The 20,535-nt window shown below is 55.5% G+C and overlaps 1 protein-coding gene across 3 annotated transcripts in view; it reads left to right on the top strand.

Annotated features, from left to right (window-relative positions):
- Pacsin1 (protein kinase C and casein kinase substrate in neurons 1) overlaps positions 1-19,266 on the top strand; it is a 39,026-nt gene extending 19,760 nt beyond the window's left edge. For 2 of the 3 annotated variants that reach the window (XM_048451170.3, XM_085679906.2), the window contains exons 2-10: positions 11,586-11,701; positions 12,503-12,659; positions 13,699-13,934; positions 14,395-14,550; positions 14,671-14,846; positions 15,137-15,257; positions 15,352-15,479; positions 15,984-16,171; positions 16,512-19,266. In XM_048451170.3, coding sequence (XP_048307127.1) covers positions 11,648-11,701; positions 12,503-12,659; positions 13,699-13,934; positions 14,395-14,550; positions 14,671-14,846; positions 15,137-15,257; positions 15,352-15,479; positions 15,984-16,171; positions 16,512-16,621 — 1,326 coding nt within the window. In that variant the 5' untranslated portion in view covers positions 11,586-11,647 and the 3' untranslated portion in view covers positions 16,622-19,266. Of the gene's footprint in view, positions 1-1,908; positions 2,086-11,585; positions 11,702-12,502; positions 12,660-13,698; positions 13,935-14,394; positions 14,551-14,670; positions 14,847-15,136; positions 15,258-15,351; positions 15,480-15,983; positions 16,172-16,511 lie in introns of those variants that run through there. The other variant, XM_087898393.1, reaches the window with a different exon arrangement.
- Positions 19,267-20,535: the final 1,269 nt, after the last annotated feature.

Genomic DNA, 20,535 nt, shown 5'->3' with positions numbered 1-20,535 from the left:
AGGGAACTTGCCGCCTTGTGCCAATATCTCCAGTGCTGTGTACTTCTGCAGTCTGTGGCTGGCAGTAGTGCTCTGGTTGAGAGGGACTTGGGTGATGGATGTGGATGAGGTTGTCATTAACCCCTGTGATCCCCGCTCTCAGGAGGATGGAGGCTGAAGGCCAACCTGGGCTATGGAGCAAGGGCAAAGCCAGACTCGACTGAGCAATTTATGGAGATCCTGCCCCCAATTGAAAACTAAAGAGACTTTTTGAGAGTGCTAGCGAGATGACTCAGTGGGGAAAGGGACTTGCAGCCAACCCTGGTCACCTGAGTTCAACCCCAGAACCCATATCTCCTGCAAGCTGTCCCCTAATTTCCAGTTCACTGTAACATAGGGTGGGCATGAACACGTGTGCACATACACACACATAGTCATGTGCACACACACACAGGACAAGTAAATGTGGGACTGGTGAGATGACTCAGCAAAATATTCATACACAGGATTGGAGAGATGGCTCAGTGGTTAAGAGCACTGGCTGCTCTTAACCTGAGTTCAATTCCCAGCAACCACATGGTGGCTCACAACCATCCTTTATGAGATATAGCGCCCTCTTCTGACCTGCAGGCATACATGCAGACAGAACGCTGTATAGATAATAAATAAAATCTTAAAAAAAAATAAAACAAATCTTCAAGCTGGGAATGCTGACCCATTCCTTTAATTCCAGCACTTGAGAGGCAGAGGAAGATGAATCTCTGAGTTTGAGGCCAGCCTGCTCTTGAGAGTAAGTTCCAAGACAACCAGGACTACATAGAGAAACCCTGTCTTCAAAAACTAAAAACCAACTAACCAAACAAACAAATAAATCTGTGGCTTGTGGAAATGGCTCAGTCAGTGAAATGCTTGCCTCAAAAGCTTGAGGACCTGAGTTCAAATCCCCAGCACCCACATAAAAACCAGTGACTTAGTGGTATATGCCTATAATCCCAACACTGGGGAGGTGGAGACAAGAGGACCCCAGGGCTCCATGGCCAGCCCACGGGTGAGCTCCAGGTTCAGTGGAGGGGACCTTGTCTCAAGGCTCCTGAGGATTGGCCACTGGGCTCTGCACACATCTACATTAACAAATTATCCTTACTTTTGCTGGATGGTGGTGGCACACACCTTTAATCACAGTACTTAGGAGGCAGAGGCAGGAGGATCTCTGTGAGTTCAAGGCCAGCCTGGTCTACAAAGTGAGTTCCAGGACAGTCGGGACTACACAGAGAAACCCTGTCTCGAAAAAAAAAAATGATCTTTGCTTTTAGTAAGGCTGCGTGGTGGTGCACACCGCCCTTAAGCCAGCACTTGGCAGAGACAGAAAGATCTCTGTGGGTCTGCGCAGTGAGGCTCGGGCTAGTAGGGCCACAGTGAGACGATCTCGAATATAAATGTATGAATCTGTATAATGGGTATAAATTCTCATAGCACTGGGTTGTGTGTGTTTCACAGTCAACCTGGCAGGACTTGGGGGGTCTGGTCATTGAGCCGGGATGATCAAGCTGACTGAAATGTCTTGGCGAGCAGCTCAGTGTGAGATGAGGTGTGAAGGCTGGAGCAGGAGCGCCGCATACCCTGCAGGGAGACTGGCGGCCAATGCGGGCGGGGTGGGGGGGAAATGTGCGACCGAGGGTGCTGGCAGCGAAAAGACAACGAGATGCGAGATGCGCAAGTGTTCCCGGGTCACCGCGGCGTGGTGCAGAAAGAGGGCGTCCCCTGCCGTCCACCCAAGGAGGACATCTGTGCGCAGCATTACCCGGTTGCCATAGAAACGAGCAGCGGGCGGTGGGTGGCTGGGGAAGGAGGCGGGTCGGGAAAAGGGGGGGGAAGACCGGCGCGTGGGGGCAGGGAGCTGGCTCCTGCAGTTCGGGCGCTGTCGCCTCTCGAGCCAGAACTCGCCGGAGGGGACCCCGAGGACACGGAGCCCCGAGTCCTGCGCCAGGCCCCGGCCCCACCTGCCACCACGGAGCAGGTGGCCAAGCAGCCCTTCCGGCCCTGGCCTGGCTCAGCCAGGGCAGTAAGAGCTCACCTGTCCCCAGCTTGGTGCCCAGCCGAGCTCAGGTAGGCGATGGGGATCTGGAGAAGTCTGCGTGGAGAGTGGGGACCGAGCGCTCCTGCCTTTCTGCTGGTGCACCTGGTAGCAAACGTGCAGGTCCGAGGGGCTCCCGGAGCCAGTGATCTGCTCTCCGCGTCGCATTGGGACTGTCTCCTGTCTGTCGTCTTGTCGTCTTGTCTCTCCTCTGTACCTTCTTCCCTGTCTGCACCACAGGTGTGACTTTGTAGAGCTGCCCCACTCCCCAGAGGCAATGGGCTCAGGCGCTCCCCCAGGTCCATGCCAGACAGGGAGGGGCCAGGCGTGGAAAGGAGTGCGCTGCTCACCCCACCCCACCCCCACCCCCGCCCAGGGATCTGCTAATCTCTGGCCATTTGTCCCAAACCTCCGTCTGACGCCAGAACCTCTGGGGTGACTCCTGGGTGGTCTTGTACCCTGGTCTCCGAGTCAGGCCATCTAAGTCCCTCCCCCTCCGGATGGGATGGGAAGGATGGGATGACCCTGCAACTCTCAAAGGGCTCTCGACCCAACCCGTCGGCCAGCCAAGGATTTCCACTTTGGGGTGGGTGGCTTGTGGTCTTCCTCCCCCTTCTCTGTCCCTCTGCAGTGGTGCTGCCCGGGACCTACTCACTGCTGCTGGGATAGCAGGATCACTGCAGAAAAGCTACCGCTATTGCTCCGGAGGAGGAGGGGGCAGAGTGGAGCGTTGGGGAGGTGCTGAGCAGAGGTAGCCAGGAAACCCTACCTCAGGCTAGGGCCCTACTTCTGTGCCTGCTGGCCATTTGACTGAGTTCTTTGCTTGGTCCTGCACGACCAGTGGGCCTCCCTCCTTCCCCAGGGCTTTCAGAGGCCGGGCTGCATGGTGGGAGCCTGCTGTAGATTATGGGATTGCTGATTTCTGCAAACGTCAAGAACACACTCTGGGAGTGTGGGCACAGATTTCGCGCCTGGAAGGCAGGGGCCTGCCTGGGAGGCAAGAGAGCAGAGGTGGGCTGGCAAGGATGGGGTCAGGGGGTGCAGATCTTCCCCTCACAACTCCATCTCCCCACTCCTCCCTCACGAAGCCTTGAACTAGTCTCTGCATGCTCTGCCCTCTGAAGCTAGGCCCACTGGCCTGGGGTCATCAGCGCCACCTTGGTCCCCCAACAGGGCTTAGTGATCTCTGGAAGACAGGGTCTTTTAACCAGCACCTGCCGGTCGCCTGGCCTCCACTTCCCTGTTCCTGCCTCGTCTGTCGCATCCCCCACCCCGTTCTTGACAGGGTTCTGTTTTTATTTGGTGTTTGCTATATACTCCATTGTCACTAGCGGGGTGTAGTTCCCCTACCCAGTTATCTGCAGCCAGACCACACCTTGGAAACCAGGCTGAGACCCCATTTTCCCCAGGAGCTCCTCCCACACAATGGAGAGCCCACCAGGGGCCCTGGTACTCAAAGACCTGGAGCTGAGAGAGACCTGGGCTCTGTCCAGGCCACGTATATGTCAGCTGCCCAGCCCCCAATTCTCTCAGCAGTATCCCAACCACTAGAAGTCCAGAGTAACAGGACCTGTGTACCCACCTTCTGCCCCCTTCCTGTGCCCTGCCCCCCAGCGGTGAGCTCTGAGGCCCTGTTCCTGCCCGCACTGTAGGCCTTCTAGGGAAACCTTAGAGATAAAACCCAGACCTCACCCCAACTCTCCCTCTGTCACTGGGAGAAAACTTCAGGTCTCCTGGCCTGGAAGACCCAAGTCATCTGCGTCCTCCATCTGGCCCCCCTACGCCTCCCAGACCCCTCCCTTCCCTCCCCCTACTCAGTCTGCTGCAACCATAGGTACTGTGGTTCTACCTCAGGGCCTTTGCGCTGTCTGGATGCTCCTCCCTCTGGTCTTTGTATAGCACTGTTCCCGGCCCCGGCCGTGGTCCCCTGCCCCCTCCATGACACTGTTCTCCACAGATCTTGTCAGTATGTAGCCTACTCTGTCACCCATTTACCCAGCCTCGGGTTTCTTGCCAGTCCAGCACCTTAGAATGTCGTCCCAGGCTCAGAGCTTCCCACTGCAGCTTGCCTCTATCCTGAGAGCCAGGGTCCCTGCCTCAGGAGGGGCTGGTGCACTCCTGAGCTTTAGTGGGGCTCTGGGATTTGGTGCCCGTAGTGGGAGGGCAGCGTCCTTACCTGGGCAGTGGTTCAAGGCCCTAGGCTGTGATGGCGGTGTGACTCCCCTAAGACTGGAATGCTGGGAGAGGAAGCTGCCGCAGCTGCCACCACCACACTTCATCTTGCCACCAAAGAGCCAATACTCCCTTCTTTCTGTCACCTGGGGTCTATACTGTGGGAAAACCCCATCGTGTCCCTACCAGGGGTGTTATCCTCGCCCGCATAGCTGGCAGCCCAGCCACTACTCAAAATTGTCCTGGATGCATGGGTCAGGACAGACAGACTGGACAGACTGGTGTCTAGAGAGGGCACTGGCATTTGATCACTGGCTAAGGGGTGAATCTGGAGCAGAGGGCAGACAGCTGTGCTCCCAGCTCCCCCACCTCTGCTCTCCATATTTGGGTACTCACTTAAGACCCTTCACACTTTGCCTTGAGACAAGGATGAGAAGGTAAAGTCCCTTGGGTCCCTGTGCCCTGCAGACTTGGAGCTACGGCCTGGGGTGAAGGCCAAGCCTCACTCCTGCTGGACAGTTCTAGCCCCTGGGACCTGGCCTTTCTTTCCTGTCACCATCTCACCAGAATGTGTGTCCCCTAAGGTGGCGGGGACATGTTGTGCCTCCCTGTCCAGCGACAGCTCACTCAGGGAAGCTCACCCAGGGAAGATCTGTGGGGCTGGACATGCTGAATCTTTCACCAGGCTGGGAGTAGGCTGAGTGTGGGACTGTGTTTGGGGGTGACATTCCAGAGCGGGGAGAAAGGGTGCTCGGCTCACACGAGGCAGGTAGGATAGGGGTAAGAGCAGGTCAGAGGGTGCCCTCGGAGGATCTGCCCTCCAACCCCTTCTGCTGGCGGAGTCCACCAAGTTTCTGGTTGCTCAGTAGTGCCCCCTGGTGCCCCGCAGCACAGGTGAGGCAGGAGTTTTGTTTCCTGTCTCCTTTAGGAGCCAGCGTCTGTGAAGCCATCATTTCGAAGAGAAGTCCCTTGGGGACCTGCAGGCGTGTGAAATGGGGTCAAAAGCATTTGTTTGTTTTATCCGAGACGTGTAGGTCAAGCTACTTTAAATTAACTGCATAGGGAAGACTGAGTCTCCTGCCTGCACCACTGCTTGCTGGGAGAACAGGTGTGTGCCGCTACACATGCCCAGGCCCGACTTCTCACCAGGACCCCGGCGTCCTAGATGAACCCGGCAGTTCAGGAGGAGCGCCATCCGTTAGCTGACTCAGCGGTGTTGACCGTAGAGCAAGGCCTGCCTCTGCCCACTGTGCTGGTGACCCACAGTGTTAGTGGCCCACTGCATTCTCCATCTGGGCCAGGATAGGTGGTATGCACTCCCTCGGCTTCTCAAGTGAGGAAACTGAGGCACAGGTAGTTGAAGTAACCTGCTGAGGTCCCACCGCTGAGCAGTGGCAGAGCTGTGATTTGAACCCAGTCTTCAGTCCTCCATGGCCTGGGAGCAGTGCGCTGAAAAGCCGGTGTGGGGTCCTGAACCCACACTGAAGGAGGGGTATAAGGAGACAGTGGATTGGGAGAGTTCTGTGTGAGTAACTAGGGGCAGCAGGCTTGAGGGACCATGGCCAGAAGAGGCTGGACTGGAGGAGGGGCGGGGCAGGATGGGGGGGACAACACAGCACCTCACCACTAAGCCCACTTCTTTGTGCTGCATTGGCATCCCAACAGAGGCTTGTCTGCCTTGCCCATTTCTTTTGTTGTTGTTGTTTCTAGACATGGTTTCTCTGTGTAGCCCTGGCTGTCCTGGAACTATCTTTGTAGACCACGCTGGCCTCAAACTCACAGAGATCCTGCCTCTGCCTCCCGAGTGCTGGGATTAAAGGCATAAGCCACCACTGCCTGGCTTGCCCTGATGATTTCTAAGGGAGAAGAGATGTGGGAGCCACTGGGTGTGTGTGGAACTTGAGGCTGCTCTGACTGACCCAGGACTCTGAAGGACATTGCAGTGCTGGACACCTGGGAGCAGGGACGGAGGAGGACCCAGCCAGTCCAGAGTGCCTTGCGTGCTGTATGACCTAGGCCTGCTGCTTCACCTCTCTGCCCGCGTGCACACACACACACACACACACACACACACACACACACACACCCATGTTCTCTGGCCTCATCCCTGTTTCTGGCTTCCTTCTCTCCTCCTGGGGAGGGGACGGGAAGAGTAGTGGGGACTGTATCTGTGGCCAGGGTTGGACCCAGTTCCAACATTCACCACCTTGTGGCCCTGACTGTGCCATCTTATCTGCCTTGTGCCTCAGTTTCTCCATCTTTAGATGTAGATGAGGTATGTGTAAAGCATGGAGACCAGTACCTAGCACAGAGTGGACACTCAGCAAATATGAGCTGGTGACCGCCAGGATTGATGCCAACACCGCTTCTACAGCAGTGGCTGGGGCTCCAGCTCAGCTGAGAGCTCTTGCCGGCACGCAGAAGTCCTGTTCAGTATACACTGGGCATGATAGCCCAGTGATCCTATCACTGGGGAGGTGGAGGCAGGGGCATCAAAAAATCAAGATCATCATCTGCTACATAGTGAATGTGAGGCAGCCTGGGCTACATAAGACATGTGAGATAGCCTGAGCTACGTAAGACCTGCCAGCAGCAACAATAATAAGTGCTATATAATAAAGAAAGTGGACTTGGAGCAGGACTCTGGGCTCCCAATCCTAGGCGCTCTTTCCCTTCAGGGACTGCTAGTTAGGGTTCCCAAGAGACACAGACCAGCAGCTGGAAGGAGATGGGGGAGAAGAGGGTTTCCGTTAGGCTGAGAGAGAGAGGAAAGTGGGGAGCTGCTGGTATATATCTCAACCCCAGCATCAGGGGACTGGGGAAGCAGGGGTTCCCCTGTGGCTGGGCAGGAGTGCCTCCAGTAGTATTATCTTTCCTCTGTCCTCCACCCCCGGCTGTAGATGCCCGTGCACCCTGGGGGAAAGCCTCCTTTTCCTGTGTCCGTCCCTCATACCACGCTCTCCACCAGAGCCCCCTCCACTCTGCCCAGGGATGTGCCAGCCGGTGTGCCCTTTCAGTCCCACCAAGTGGGCATCTGCCCCTAGAGTCTCCCACCTGCTTGGTCCTTGCTCCATCCCCAAGCACAGGACGGACAGCACCCGTGCTTACTGGCTGTTGCCGTCACCCTCATGGCCTGAAGCAGTGCTAGCTGCTGGGTGGCTGGTCACCTTGGAACGACTGTTCCCGGGCACCCTGTCATACTTCCCCAGGCCCCCGCAGACTCGTCACAGTGGCCTCCCTGAGCCTGCTGGGTGACTGGTCACCTTGGAACGACTGTTCCCGGGCACCCTGTCATACTTCCCCAGGCCCCCACAGACTCCTCACAGTGACCTCCCTGAGCCTGTGGCTTGGTGATTGCCACCTGTTGATACTGATGAACGACTATAGGGAAACGGATGTGGTGACCTTCTGCCTTGCCTAGGAGCCTGCTGGGTGTGTCACAGGAAGTGCCAGATGCCAGTCACACCCACTTCCTGACCCCTGACAGAAACAGCCCTGTCATTAAGAAGAACGTGGCCTTTTGTAGGAGGGGAACCTCCTCCTGCCTGTGGGGGGCGGGCACTGGGGGCTCATTTGACACCCCCCTTCCACCATCTAACTTGCTTCCCTTCTAAGCACATCCCATGTGGGTACAACCCAGAGTGGTAGGAATGCAGAGGGCCTAGAATCTGCTCTCTCTCTCTCTCTCTCTGTATATATATATATATATATATTTTTTTTTTTTAAAGATTTATTTATTAAGTATACAGTGTTCTGCCTGTATACATGCCTGCAGGCCAGAAGAGAGCACCAGATCTCATTACAGATGGTTGTGAGCCACCATGTGGTTGCTGGGAATTGAACTCAGGACCTTGGAAGAGCAGGCAGTGCTCTTAACCACTGAGCCATCTCTCCAGCCCCAAGACTTTTTTTTTTTTAAAGATTTATTTATTTATTATGTATACAGTGTTCTGTCTGTCTGTATGCTTGCTGGTCAGAAGAGGGCACCAGACCTCATTACAGATGGCTGTGAGCCACCATGTGGTTGCTGGGAATTGAACTCAGGACCTTTGGAAGAGCACTCAGTGCTCTTAACCTCTGAGCCATCTCTCCAGCCCCCAAGACTTTTTATTTTTAATCATGTGTATTGTGCATATTTGTGTGTGGGTCTGGTGCCTGGACTTACAGAAGTCTGAGCCACCTGACGTGGGTGCTGGGAACCAAACTTAGGTCCCCTGGAAGAGCAGCAAGCATTCCTAGCGACTGGGTTGTCTCTCCAGTCCCACGTCTAATTCTGAAGTCAGGTCATTTTCCAGAAGGCCTAGAGGGACCACATAACTGCCCAGAGACAGAGCAAGTTGGTACTGGACCTTTCTTGTACCACATGCTACCTCAGCTGGGAGCCCAGGAGAGTCCTGCAAGCCAAGCTGTCTGAGCCTAGGCACTCTCGGCCTGACACTCCAGGTCCTAGCCACACTGTCCCTGCCGCATGCTGGGAGGACACCTTCAGCCAAGCTCCCAGGACATTGATTCTTACTCCAGGGCTAGAGGGTGAATTGGTTTTGATTGTTGTTGAGACAAAGTCTTACTATGTAGCGCTGGATGTCCTGTGTAGACTAAACTGACCTCAAACTCAGAGGGATGCTCCTGCCTCCTGAGTGCTAGTATTAAAGGTTTGTACCACCACCCACCACACCTAACTTTTCTTTCTCTCTCTCTCTTTCTTTCTTTCTCTCTTTCTTTCTTTCTTTCTCTCTTTCTTTCTTTCTTTTTTTCTCCCTTCCTTCCTTCCTTCCTTCCTTCCTTCCTTTCTTTCTTTTTCTTTTTTGAGACAGGGTTTCTCTGTATAACAGCCCTAGCTGGAACTCTCTTTGTAGACCAGGCTGGCCTTGAACTCACAGAACTCCACCTGTCTCTGCCTCCTGAGTGCTGGGATTAAAGATGTGTGCCACCACCTCCCAGTCCAACCTTTTTTAAAAATTTTTTTACTTAGTGTGTAGGGGTGTTTTGCCTGTAAGTCCATCTGTGTACCACATTGTATACAGTGCCTCTGGAGGCCAGAAAAGAGCATTGGATCCCCTGAGGCCAGAGTTAGCTTGTTGTAAACCACCATGTGGGTGCTGGGATTGACATCAGGTCTTCTGGAAGAGTAGCCAGACCCCACCCCATGCACACACTCGCACACGTGTGCACACGAATACACACAGACACGCACACATGCATGCACACACAAGTGCAGACATGCAAACACACGCACACATGCACACACACCACATGCACACACACACGCAGACATGCACAAACACCACACGCACACACACCACACACACACATACATGCACATGCACACATATACACCATACACACGCACGTGCGTGCACGCACGTACACACACATGCACACATACACATGTGAGTGCACACGCATCCCCCCCCCCACACACACGACTTTAGTTTTGTTTCTGAAATACGGTTCGTGGGCTGGGGATATGGCTCAGTGGGTAAAGCACTCCCACACGGACCTGAGAACCTGACCCCTGGTCACCACGTGTCCTAGTTGGCTTTCTGTTAATGTAACAACAGACACCACAACAGAAAACAGCTGGGGAGGAAAGGGTTCATGTGACTTACACACCCCAATCACTCTTGGTGGCTGAAGGAGGTCAACAAGAGCAGAAGCAGGAAACACGGAACACTGGGAATGCTGCTTTCCACTGGCTCGTCCTGCTTCCTCATGGGACCCAGGACCACTGCTCAGGGTGGTCCTGCCCACAGCGGGCTGGGCCCTCCTACGTCAACACTAAATGAAGAGAATGCTCCCACGGAGATTCTTAAAATCACACGCATGATTTAAAAGAAATTCAATTTATTACAAGCAGAAGCGTGAGACGCTCAGGCGAATCCAGTGTGAGAGACCCGTTCCATCCCGCTCCCAGTCCCACGCTTCCCCGAAGCTGACCACCCTTCCCACTTTGCTCCTTGGTCTTTCTAAAATAGTCCCATATATATAGTCCCCTTTCCTGCCAGGCCGCTCTGTGTGGTGTCGCGTCACTTGGCCTGTGTGGCTTGGGACAGGTGCAAGCTGCAAGTCTGCACTGTCATTCCCTTAGCCAGTGCCCCAGCAGCATGGACTTGGGTCACCCCCAGCCTTTGTGTTGACCCATCCTGTTGCACCGAACCAGCTTGTGGATGCTTGGCTTGCGCTCTGAAGGGGAATTCCTAGCGGTGGCATGGCGGGGGAGAATGCATCCTGTGAGACCAGGCCATGAGGAGTGGGTCCCTCCACAGTACCACCCCATCCCCCATCACAGAGGCCAAGAGGCTTGTGGCAGTTCAGATCTTCAGTCCCAGGTGGTACTAGGAGGCCATACTGGATCATCACAGGAATGGGGCACCAGGCCCAGAACGAGAGAGACGGGGCTGAGGGAGGGGCATCCTTCACCAAGGATCCTCACGTGTTGGTACCACTTGCCCTGAGCCTGAGGGACAGTGGCTTCTCCCAGGTGGAGCTGAAGCTTGCAGTGCTGGCCAGCCCTCACTCAGAGACCTCAGGGGTCAGGGTTCAAGCCCATAGCTGCATTGCACAGACAAGGAAATGCCCAGAAGCCGTGACTGCCTCTTTGAAGGCTAAGCCCTTGGCCCTCTGTGGCTTGTTTCCTGATTATTGAACCATTCTCAGCTGGGTGACAGCGAGGCCCAGGAGGGGAGGGGTGTGCCCCCTGGCCCCCGGGGCAGAGTATGGCCTAGATTGGTCGGCTGTGATGCCTGATGACAGATCCAGGGCAGACACAGGCCAGGGATATTGTGTAGATCACAGTGTGACCCCAGGGCCAGAGAACCAAGTGCTCAGCCGTGTGGGGGAGACTGCAACCAAGCTAGTGGGGCTGTCGAGGCAGGACTTAGACAGCCAAAAGAAGATGGGCAGGATCCAACTGGAAAAATTGGGGGAACCCTTAGCTCGGGATATATGTGGGAAAAAGATCTCCTGTCATGACAGAAGCTGAACCACCAGGGGACAAGACCAGAGGCTCTGTGTTGGGGCCAGGGGAATCCAGGATCTAGTGTCAGGGTCCAGCTGGGTCAGGCGGTGCTGAGGAGAGGGGGGCACCAGCTAGGAAACCAACCGGCACTCTCTGGTATGTGAGAAGGCATGTACAAGCTGGAAGAGAGGGCTTCCTCAGGGAGTTGGCTTTTGAGGAGAGGCTCGCAGCAGAATCCCGGGAGGCAGGAGGGGCAGGCGTGGAGATGGGCACCAGAAACTACAGACTGAATCCTGGGGTTATCCTTGACTCATCGCTGGGCACCTTTGCAAGAGTCAGAGACACAGGCCTGGACTAGGACATGAACCTTTTCCCTCATCTCTGTGGCCTTTTCCCTTGCAGCTTGTGAGCACGAAGCCTGCTGACTGCCGATCCACACCTGCCCGGCTCCCCCCAGCTACGCCATGTCTGGCTCCTATGATGAAGCCTCGGACGAGGTCACAGACAGCTTTTGGGAGGTGAGCAGAGGTCTAGGCTCTTGTCTGTACCCCGACTCAACCTGTGACCTCAACTCCTTGGGCCTCTTCAGAATCCCCAGTGTCCAACAGGCAGCTGAGGCCTTGAAAGTAGGGTTAGCCATGGCCTGCGGTTGCTCCCTGGACGCTGCCCCAGCTGCCTGTAGCAGTTCACACTCTGGGACCAGGCCCCTCTGGACTGGACAATTTCCAGCCCTTCCCACCAGCATCTGCTGTGCTTCACAGTTCTCATAGCCTCCCTAGCTGTTCCCGCTCTACCCCCTGCGTGGTGGGCAGAGGGTGGACTTCTGAACCCGAGAGCTGGGTGAGCCCCGGGATCCAACAACCTCACAGAGGTAGAGGCAAGACTATAAGCCAGCATTTCAGGGGCTTCTGAGAGTATTTCAGCCTTGGAGAAAAAAAAAAAATTGCTTTTGGCTTTGGAACCAAAAAGGAAACTGGCAGGCCTAGATTAATAAGTGCTTAATGAGATGTCCACAAAACATAATATTGTGTCAAGAAACAGTAGCTCCGCTCTCGCTTATATGACTCGTATAAATATAATAGATTTAGCTCACAAGAGCAAAATGAATAATTCATTCTAGCCCAAGTCCAAATTATATAAAACCCCTTCTGCTTTTTATGGCAGTAAGGAGGTTTTGGAGGAGGAGGGTAGGTGGAGACCGTGGGGTCTGACGTGGAGTTCTGGGACTCCGCGAGGTGGATGGCAGGAGGCGCCGCGCCCCCTGCAGGCCAGAGCCAGGAGCACAGGGGCTGCCCGGTCACTTGCTGCTCTGCCGCCAGGTGGGGAACTACAAGCGGACGGTGAAACGCATTGACGATGGCCACCGCCTGTGCAACGACCTCATGAGCTGCGTGCAGGAGCGCGCCAAGATCGAGAAAGCCTATGCGCAGCAGCTCACCGACTGGGCCAAGCGCTGGCGCCAGCTCATCGAGAAAGGTGCCCCATCCCCGGACCCGCGGGACTCCAGTGCACCAGCATCCCAGCCACAGGGCTTTTCACAATCGGGGTGTCCCTTTATTCTCCTGCTTTGTACAACTCGAGAGTGAACACACACACACACACACACACACACACACACACACACACACACACAATCAGGAGTTTTTCTTTTGAAAGAAACTTCCAAAAAAGTCACATTTCTAGTGCAGAGAAGCCCTGGTACCCTTAGCCGGCTTCACCAGCTAACATTGACATTTCACTGGCACTTTCTGTTTCATTTTGAGACAGAATCTTGTAGCCCAGGCTGACCTCCAACCCCCTGTGTGGCTGAGAATGACCCTGAAAGCCTGGTGTTTCTGCCCCACCTTCCTAAATCGAAGATTCCGGGTGTAGTGGCCATGCCTAGCTTTTCTCTCTCTCCCCCTCTCCTCTGTCACCTCTCTCTTGTGTCTGCTCCCTCCTCTCCCTTCTCCTCCTCTTCCTCCTTCTTCCTTTTCTTTTTATTGGCTTTGCCATGTAGCCCAGGCTGGCCATAAATTTGAGATCTGTCCCAGGCTTTTCCTCCATTAGCATGCACATTTTTTTCTGAACTGTTTTTGGGAAGTTAGCACTATCACCCTAACCCCCATTCCCAAACTCTCCAAATATCGAAGAACACCAGTTGCTCAGGCCACCATCCTTCAGCTGTCATAATCAGGGAGTTTAAAAGGCTCATACAAAAACTAGACAGGGTGGCACACACCTTTAATCCCAGCACTTGGAAAGCAGATGCAGGTGGGTCTCCGTGAGTTCAAGGCCAGCTGGTCTATGGAGCGAGTTCCAGAACAGCCGGGACTATACAAAGAAACCCAGTCTCAAAAAGTCAAAAACTTAAAAAAATAAAATAAAATAAGAGGATGGATAAAAGTTTGGGGACAGTGCAGGAAGGGGTTTCTGTTGCCACTGGAAGAGGGGAAGCGTCAGAGAAAGGGAGATGGCGGAGAGGACTGTAGGCAATTTGTGCTGGGGTCCCTGTAGCTCCCTGACTTTCCCCCAGGTCCGCAGTACGGCAGCCTGGAGCGGGCCTGGGGCGCCATGATGACCGAGGCAGATAAGGTGAGCGAGCTGCACCAGGAGGTGAAGAACAGCCTGCTGAACGAGGACCTGGAGAAAGTCAAGAACTGGCAGAAGGACGCCTACCACAAGCAGATCATGGGTGGCTTCAAGGAGACCAAGGAGGCAGAGGACGGCTTCCGCAAGGCCCAGAAGCCCTGGGCCAAGAAGATGAAGGAGGTGCCTCAGACAGGCCAGGCGGGGCAGGGGGCGTTTCACAGGAGGGCATCTGTGGAGAGGGAGGGCACTCACAGAGGACAACAGTGCCTGCAGAAAGAACTGTCCACATGGGGTCTCTAGCACCCTGTGTGCTTCCCTCAGCACACAGCCAGCTGGCTCCGCAGATCCCATGACAGGCATGTCTACAGAGACTGTGAGCAGTCGTGTGGTCCCATGACTGGCATGTCTGCAGAGACTGTGAACAATGTCATGTGATCTCATGACTGGCATGTCTGCAGAGACTGTGAGCAGTGTCGTGTGGGTCAGCTCCTGCAGACGAGGGCATCACATAAAGCCTCATAGCCAGAGCCAACAGCGGCTTGCCTCTTAAAAGGGCAGCTCCACAGTGGAGGGGGGATGGGCAGGCAGGTATTGGTGGGGGGTGACCACGTGCACACCCACCCTGGCCTTCTCTCCACAGCTGGAGGCGGCCAAGAAGGCCTATCATCTGGCTTGCAAAGAGGAGAAGCTGGCCATGACTCGGGAGATGAACAGTAAGACGGAGCAGTCAGTCACCCCCGAACAGCAGAAGAAACTTCTGGACAAAGTGGACAAGTGCAGGCAGGATGTGCAAAAGGTACCTGTCGGGAGGACATGTAAAGGGTCCCTGTGGGGAGGTGGGGGGTGCCTGAGGGTGGCAGCTGGGAGCTGCAGGTCTGGTAAGGCCTCACCCCATCTTCCGCCCTGGTGCCCACAGACTCAGGAGAAGTATGAGAAGGTGCTGGAGGATGTGGGCAAAACCACTCCCCAGTACATGGAGGGCATGGAGCAGGTGTTCGAGCAGTGCCAGCAGTTTGAGGAGAAGCGCCTGGTCTTCCTCAAGGAAGTCCTGCTGGATATCAAACGGCACCTCAATCTAGCGGAGAACAGCAGGTACCCGGGCTGAGTCCCAGGTCTGGTGATGGAAGGCGGGGGGGGGGGGGTTGTCGGGACTTACAGGGAGTATTGGGGGAGTCTGCAGATGCAGCTGCTGCAGGGGTGGGGCGGTGCTCTCTAGTTACCCCAGAAACATGAGCCTGGGTGGCTGTGCATGGCCACGGCGAGGCCACTGGGGCTGAGAGAGCCAGAGCTGTTCCCCAGGAAGCATTTGGCTGGGGCTGGAGGAAAGGCCTGAGCTCTGCTCCTGGAACGGGGTGGGAACCCTATGGCCCTCTCCTGCACAGCTACACCCATGTCTACCGAGAACTGGAGCAGGCCATCAGGGGAGCCGATGCCCAGGAGGACCTCAGGTGGTTCCGCAGCACCAGTGGCCCTGGAATGCCTATGAACTGGCCTCAGTTCGAGGTGAGAGTGGGCAGGGTGGCAAAGGGGGATCCTTAGCAGGTTAGGAGGGTCCTGCCAGCTCACACCCCTCGGCTTGACTTCTCTCCACCCCCAGGAGTGGAACCCAGACCTCCCCCACACCACTGCCAAGAAGGAGAAACAGCCTAAGAAGGCAGAGGGGGCCACACTGAGCAATGCCACAGGGGCTGTAGAGTCCACATCCCAGGCTGGGGACCGCGGCAGGTGAGTACCTTCCATGGAGCTCCTGGGTAGGAGAGAGAGGCCAACATACTTGGACAGATACATTTTATCCAAGAAGACAAGAAGTGACCCCAGACTATAGCTGCCATGTATCCTCTGAGAAGCAGGTGGGTGACCCTTCAAGACCCCTGCTGTGAGTGAGGTACAGGGTATTCTAGGCACGCTCCCACATTAATGGATTCAAACCTCTGACCGGCCTGGGAATGTGTAAATGTGTGTATTTTGTCGGTCGGTGGTGGTGCACGCCTTTAGTCCCAGCACTTGAGGGGCAGAGGTAGGCAGATCTCTGTGAGTTCGAGGCCAGCATGGTCTACAGAGCAAGTTCCAGGACAGGCTCTAAAGCGACACGCTACGCAGAAAAACCCTGCCTTGAAAAAAAAAATGCCTTTTAAGGGTAGAATTTGGACCCGAGTTCTGGTTAGGAGAGAGTATTGATAGGATGGGGTCAAGACCGCTGATCCCGACCGACTTCCATTTGCACCCCAGTGTTAGCAGCTATGACCGAGGCCAACCGTACGCCGCCGAGTGGTCAGACGATGAGAGCGGGAATCCCTTCGGGGGGAATGAGGCCAACGGCGGCGCCAACCCCTTCGAGGATGACGCCAAGGGGGTACGTGTGCGGGCGCTCTACGACTACGACGGCCAGGAACAGGACGAACTCAGCTTCAAGGCCGGTAAGGGGGCAGGGCTGAGGGGGCGGGGCTAGCTGAGAAGACTGGGCTTGGATTGGGCAGTGCAAGGCTTGGAGACTGGTGTTTCAAGGGTTGGCAGGTAAGGGAGCCAGGGCAGAGGCTTAGGCATGGAGGGTGGGGCCGAGACTCGGGAGCTGGCCGAAGTGGGTCCGGGGCAGCACTTGGTTGTCGAGTGGGGTGTAACCCCGAATCGAAGTCCAGGTAATTAAGTTGGAGCCCTGAGGTGCTCTGGAGGGTTCATTTAACCGCTTTGGGCTAAGGGACAGTTCGGGTCTGAGTGCCTGTCCATCTTAACAAAGTGCCCCCGTGTCCCCCTCCCCAGGAGACGAGCTCACCAAGCTGGGAGAAGAAGATGAGCAGGGCTGGTGCCGCGGGCGGCTTGACAGCGGGCAGCTGGGCCTCTATCCTGCCAACTACGTTGAGGCCATCTAGCTACCCTGCCCATCCAAGTCCTCTTGCTCCTTGTCCACCGCCTCCCACCCTCTCCCTCCCCTCGCCATAGAGTTCCAGACATATTTTCCGATCAAGCTTTTATTTTTTTAAAAGTCAAAACAGAACAAAAGAAGAAATACAGAGACAGCATTTGCGGCCTACCTGGATGGAGGCCAGGGTAGTGGGGCTTAGGACGACGGCCCCAGCGTGGGCAAGGGTCTTGGGATTTAGCCCAATGCCACATCTGCTCTACAGAGTCCACCAAAGAGTCTCCTGAGCCCCGAGGGATACCTTCTGGATCCTTCTACCATGCTTTGCTCCCCTGCCCCACCTCAGGCTGCCAGCAGCTGCCCTTGTCACCTGAGCCTGACTTCTTCACCTCTTCCTCCCTCCCCCGCTCCCCCTCCCCACTTCTACCACTACCCTCCTCTTTTTTATTTATTTATTTGTTTATTTATTTTTTGTTTTTTCAAGACAGTGTTTCTCTGTGTAGCCCTGGCTATCCTGGAACTCACTTTGTAGACCAGGCTGGCCTTGAACTCACACAGATCCACTTGCCTCTGCCTCCCGAGTGCTGGGATTAAAGGCATGCGCCACCACCGCCCAGTTTACTGCCCTCCTCTTAAAGGCCTCCTCCACATCCCAAGAAGGAGGCCTCCCAATCTGTAGTCTTCCACTCTGCCCTGGGGGTGCTGTTCTCCCAGCCCTGATCTTTTGATCACCCTTTTCTGTGGAGCTTCCAGGGCTCTCCAGAGCTGGAGGAAGTGATGGTGTCCCTGGCACACGGGAGAGTGAGGGGAAGAGCAGATCCTATCCAGGCTGTGCCAACCTCCCAGTGCCGGACCCATTTTGAGGGATGAAAGCCTTGTCTGGGCCTGTGGTCAGAGGCTCCCCAGAGCCACTCTGCGGCTAGCAGAGGCCCTGCCCCTCTCCTGAGGCCTTGACACTGGGCAAAGCCCCCCTCACCCAAGCCCAGGGCAAAGCCAGCAACAGTAGCAGCCTTTCCCCGTTCCCTGGGGAAAAGGCATTGGCCATTCGTCCCCTGTCCTTCATGGCCATCCAGAAATGCTCCACCCCTTCACTGTGTCCGCATCGGCTTTGTGGAGCCAGTAGGCTTTCAACTTCCCTTTTCTTGCTTCTGTCACCTGGCCAACCTGGGAGACACAGGCTCAGGGGAGCATCCAGGTCCCCTCTTGACTGAGGAGGCACGGGCTCAGGGGAGAATCCAAGTCCCCTCTCGGCTGGGGAGACCCGTGGGCTGGGCTTAGGGGAGCATCCAGCCTGGCCCTGTAAGCGGAAGCCAGCAGCCCAGGCTGGCATGAGAAAGGAACTCTGGATGGTCACCATATCTTTCTTGTCCCTTTTAGTTTTCCAACATTACCCCCTGAATGCTGGCAGCCCCCTCCCCCTATTTTTCTAAGCCTGAGTCTCCATTAAAGGACTCTGGGGGGTGCGAGGGGATACAGGACCCTTGTGGGTGGAAAGTGGGTAGCAGCTCTCCTTTGGATGGCATGGGAAGCAGACAGACTGGATAACACCCCAGAGGGGAGAATGGTCAGAGTCTGTTTATCTGGAACTTTGAGAAGTCCCATGCTCACAGCCAGTATCTGCTAGGCCTCTGAGCTACAGACACACTCTGCCTCCCGGATCGGGTAGCTTTCTAGCCTCCAGGGAAAGAGCATGTGTCCCTATGTTCTCTAGGACCCCTTTAGCTACTTCTGACACTGTCAGGACCTGGACTCAGGCATCAGGGCTCTGACCCCCTTCTCGTGGTTAAGGCGGTAGCAGGGGCCTGTGGGGGTCAGTCCTTCCTCAGGACCTTGAGCATGGCATCCTCTCCTTTGTCACTGTTTGCCCTAGGGACTTCAGCTGCAGCCAAGGTTGGGTGCTGGGCCCCTCAGGACCTGAAGCAGGATTCAGAACCCTCCTTTTTCCATAGCTCCTCCTGCCTCCCCGGCTGGCAGGAGTCCTCCACCCCAGAAAGGCAAGAAGCCGCCATGTCTGCACCTTGGGGCCTGGGCTCCCCCTCTGCGCTAGCGGCTTCCCAGCATCTGGAGAGGGACTGTGGCCCTGATTAGACCCCAGGCATCTGCCCCCCTCAGCACACTAGCTGCCCACTCCTGGGCAGGGACTGGAAAATCTCTCTCTTTCCCTTATGAACAACCACCTTCAATGACCCCATCTGTGACCAGACTTGGTCCTCAAGCTCCTCAGCACCCCAGTGCTGCAGGGTCCCTGGAAGTCCTTAGAGCCCTGAGCCTGGCCCCACCTGTCATGACTGGTGTCGGGGCACCCATACCCTCGCCGTGTCCACACCCCTCCTGTATTCCCCAAGGGCCCCATTGATGCTGCACAGGACCCTGCAGGGCTCGGTCAGTGATGTGTTTCGTCCCCAGTTAAACCACCATCCTGCAGCCTGGTTCCAGGGAGGAGCCCAGGCTGCCCCACCGCCCGCCGCCGCCACTGCGTCTGCCACCCTAGGCTTCCTGACTCCATTAGTTCCGACACTTGTGAAACTCCGAGAAGTGCTGTGGTCTCAGCAATGTTTTGTACATGATTGTGTAATTTAAAGGTATATAAATACAAATATATATATCTATATCAGTTGTGACTGTATGACTGTGGATAAAACCAGAATTCTATCACCCTGCCTTGTCTTCTGAGTCTCTGTATTGAGGATGTCTATCCCGGGGGAGGTGGCCCTGTGCAAGGCTAAGTGCCGGACAGCTGAGAGTCTAGGGAGGTCACTGAGGCTCTGGCCTCAGATACCAGGTGAAGGGTGACAGAACTGACCAGTAGACCTGGGCATTTAAAGTCCCAGACTCATGGCTCTGAGGTTGGAAGTATGGCCCGTTCCTTCTTGTCTAATATGTGAGGCTGTTTCCATACCAGGCGGAACAATCAACCAGTAAATAAATAGCCGAATTCATGGTTCAAGAAATTCGATCTTCAAAACAGTCTTGGGTTTTACAGAATTCTCACCAGTCCTGACTGAGGCCTCCCGCGGAGCAACACCAGGTCTCCTTGCTCTCCTTGCTCTCCTGCTGCTTGCCTGCTGTGAACACGTTGTGTAGGAGGCCTCCTGGGAGCATCTGCCCTGGCAGGACGAGAGCTGGCTCTCCGGCTCTCCGGAAGCCATCCTAGAGCTCTGGTGCCCACTTGCATCTCAGCGGGGTCTTTTCTGAGACCCACGCCTTCCCCTGCCTCAGCTCCCCAGTCTGTGGGTAGGAATCAAGAGGCCCTTCTGACCCTGGTGGTCTAATAGAGCCTCACACAAACATAACCCTTGCACCAGCACCCCCACTCCAGGGTGCCCACAGCACTGCCCCACTCCAGAGTGCCCATGGCATTCCCCCACTCCAAGGTGCACCAGCACCCCCACCCCAGAGTGCCCACATCACTCCCCCACCCCAGGGTGCCCACAGTATCCCCCCACCCCAGGGTGCCCACAGCATCCCCCACCCCAGATCTGTGGAGGGTAGGGGGACAACCTTGGGCTTCCAGGCATGACGCTTTACCAGCTGAGCCATCTCTGCAGCCTGCCTTCCTTCCCCTTCTCCCCTTTTTCCTTCTCCTCCTTCCCTCCCTCCCCCTTTCCTTTCTCCATGTTCCTCCCCTTTATTCGCTCCTTTCCTTCTTTCACTAAAACTAGAGTCTCACCAGGGCTGAGAGTTTGCTCAGCAGTTATGAGCACTGACTGCTTTAGCAGAGGACCCAGGTTCGATCCCCAGCACCCACATGACAGCTCACAACCTTCTGTGATTCCAGTTCTGGGGGATCCTACACCTTCTCCCGACCTCCAAAGACACTGCATGAATGTGGTGTACAGACATCCAGGCAATGTGTGCACAGGCAAAACACCCTATGCATAAGTAAATCTAAAATAAAATAAAAAAGAATTTCATGTAGTTGGT

This window comes from Myodes glareolus, chromosome 18, assembly GCF_982192425.1.
Source record: "Myodes glareolus chromosome 18, mMyoGla1.1, whole genome shotgun sequence".
NCBI lineage: Eukaryota > Metazoa > Chordata > Mammalia > Rodentia > Cricetidae > Myodes > Myodes glareolus.
Note: the sequence above shows the minus strand (reverse complement) of the source record. Positions and strands in the feature narration are given on the sequence as shown.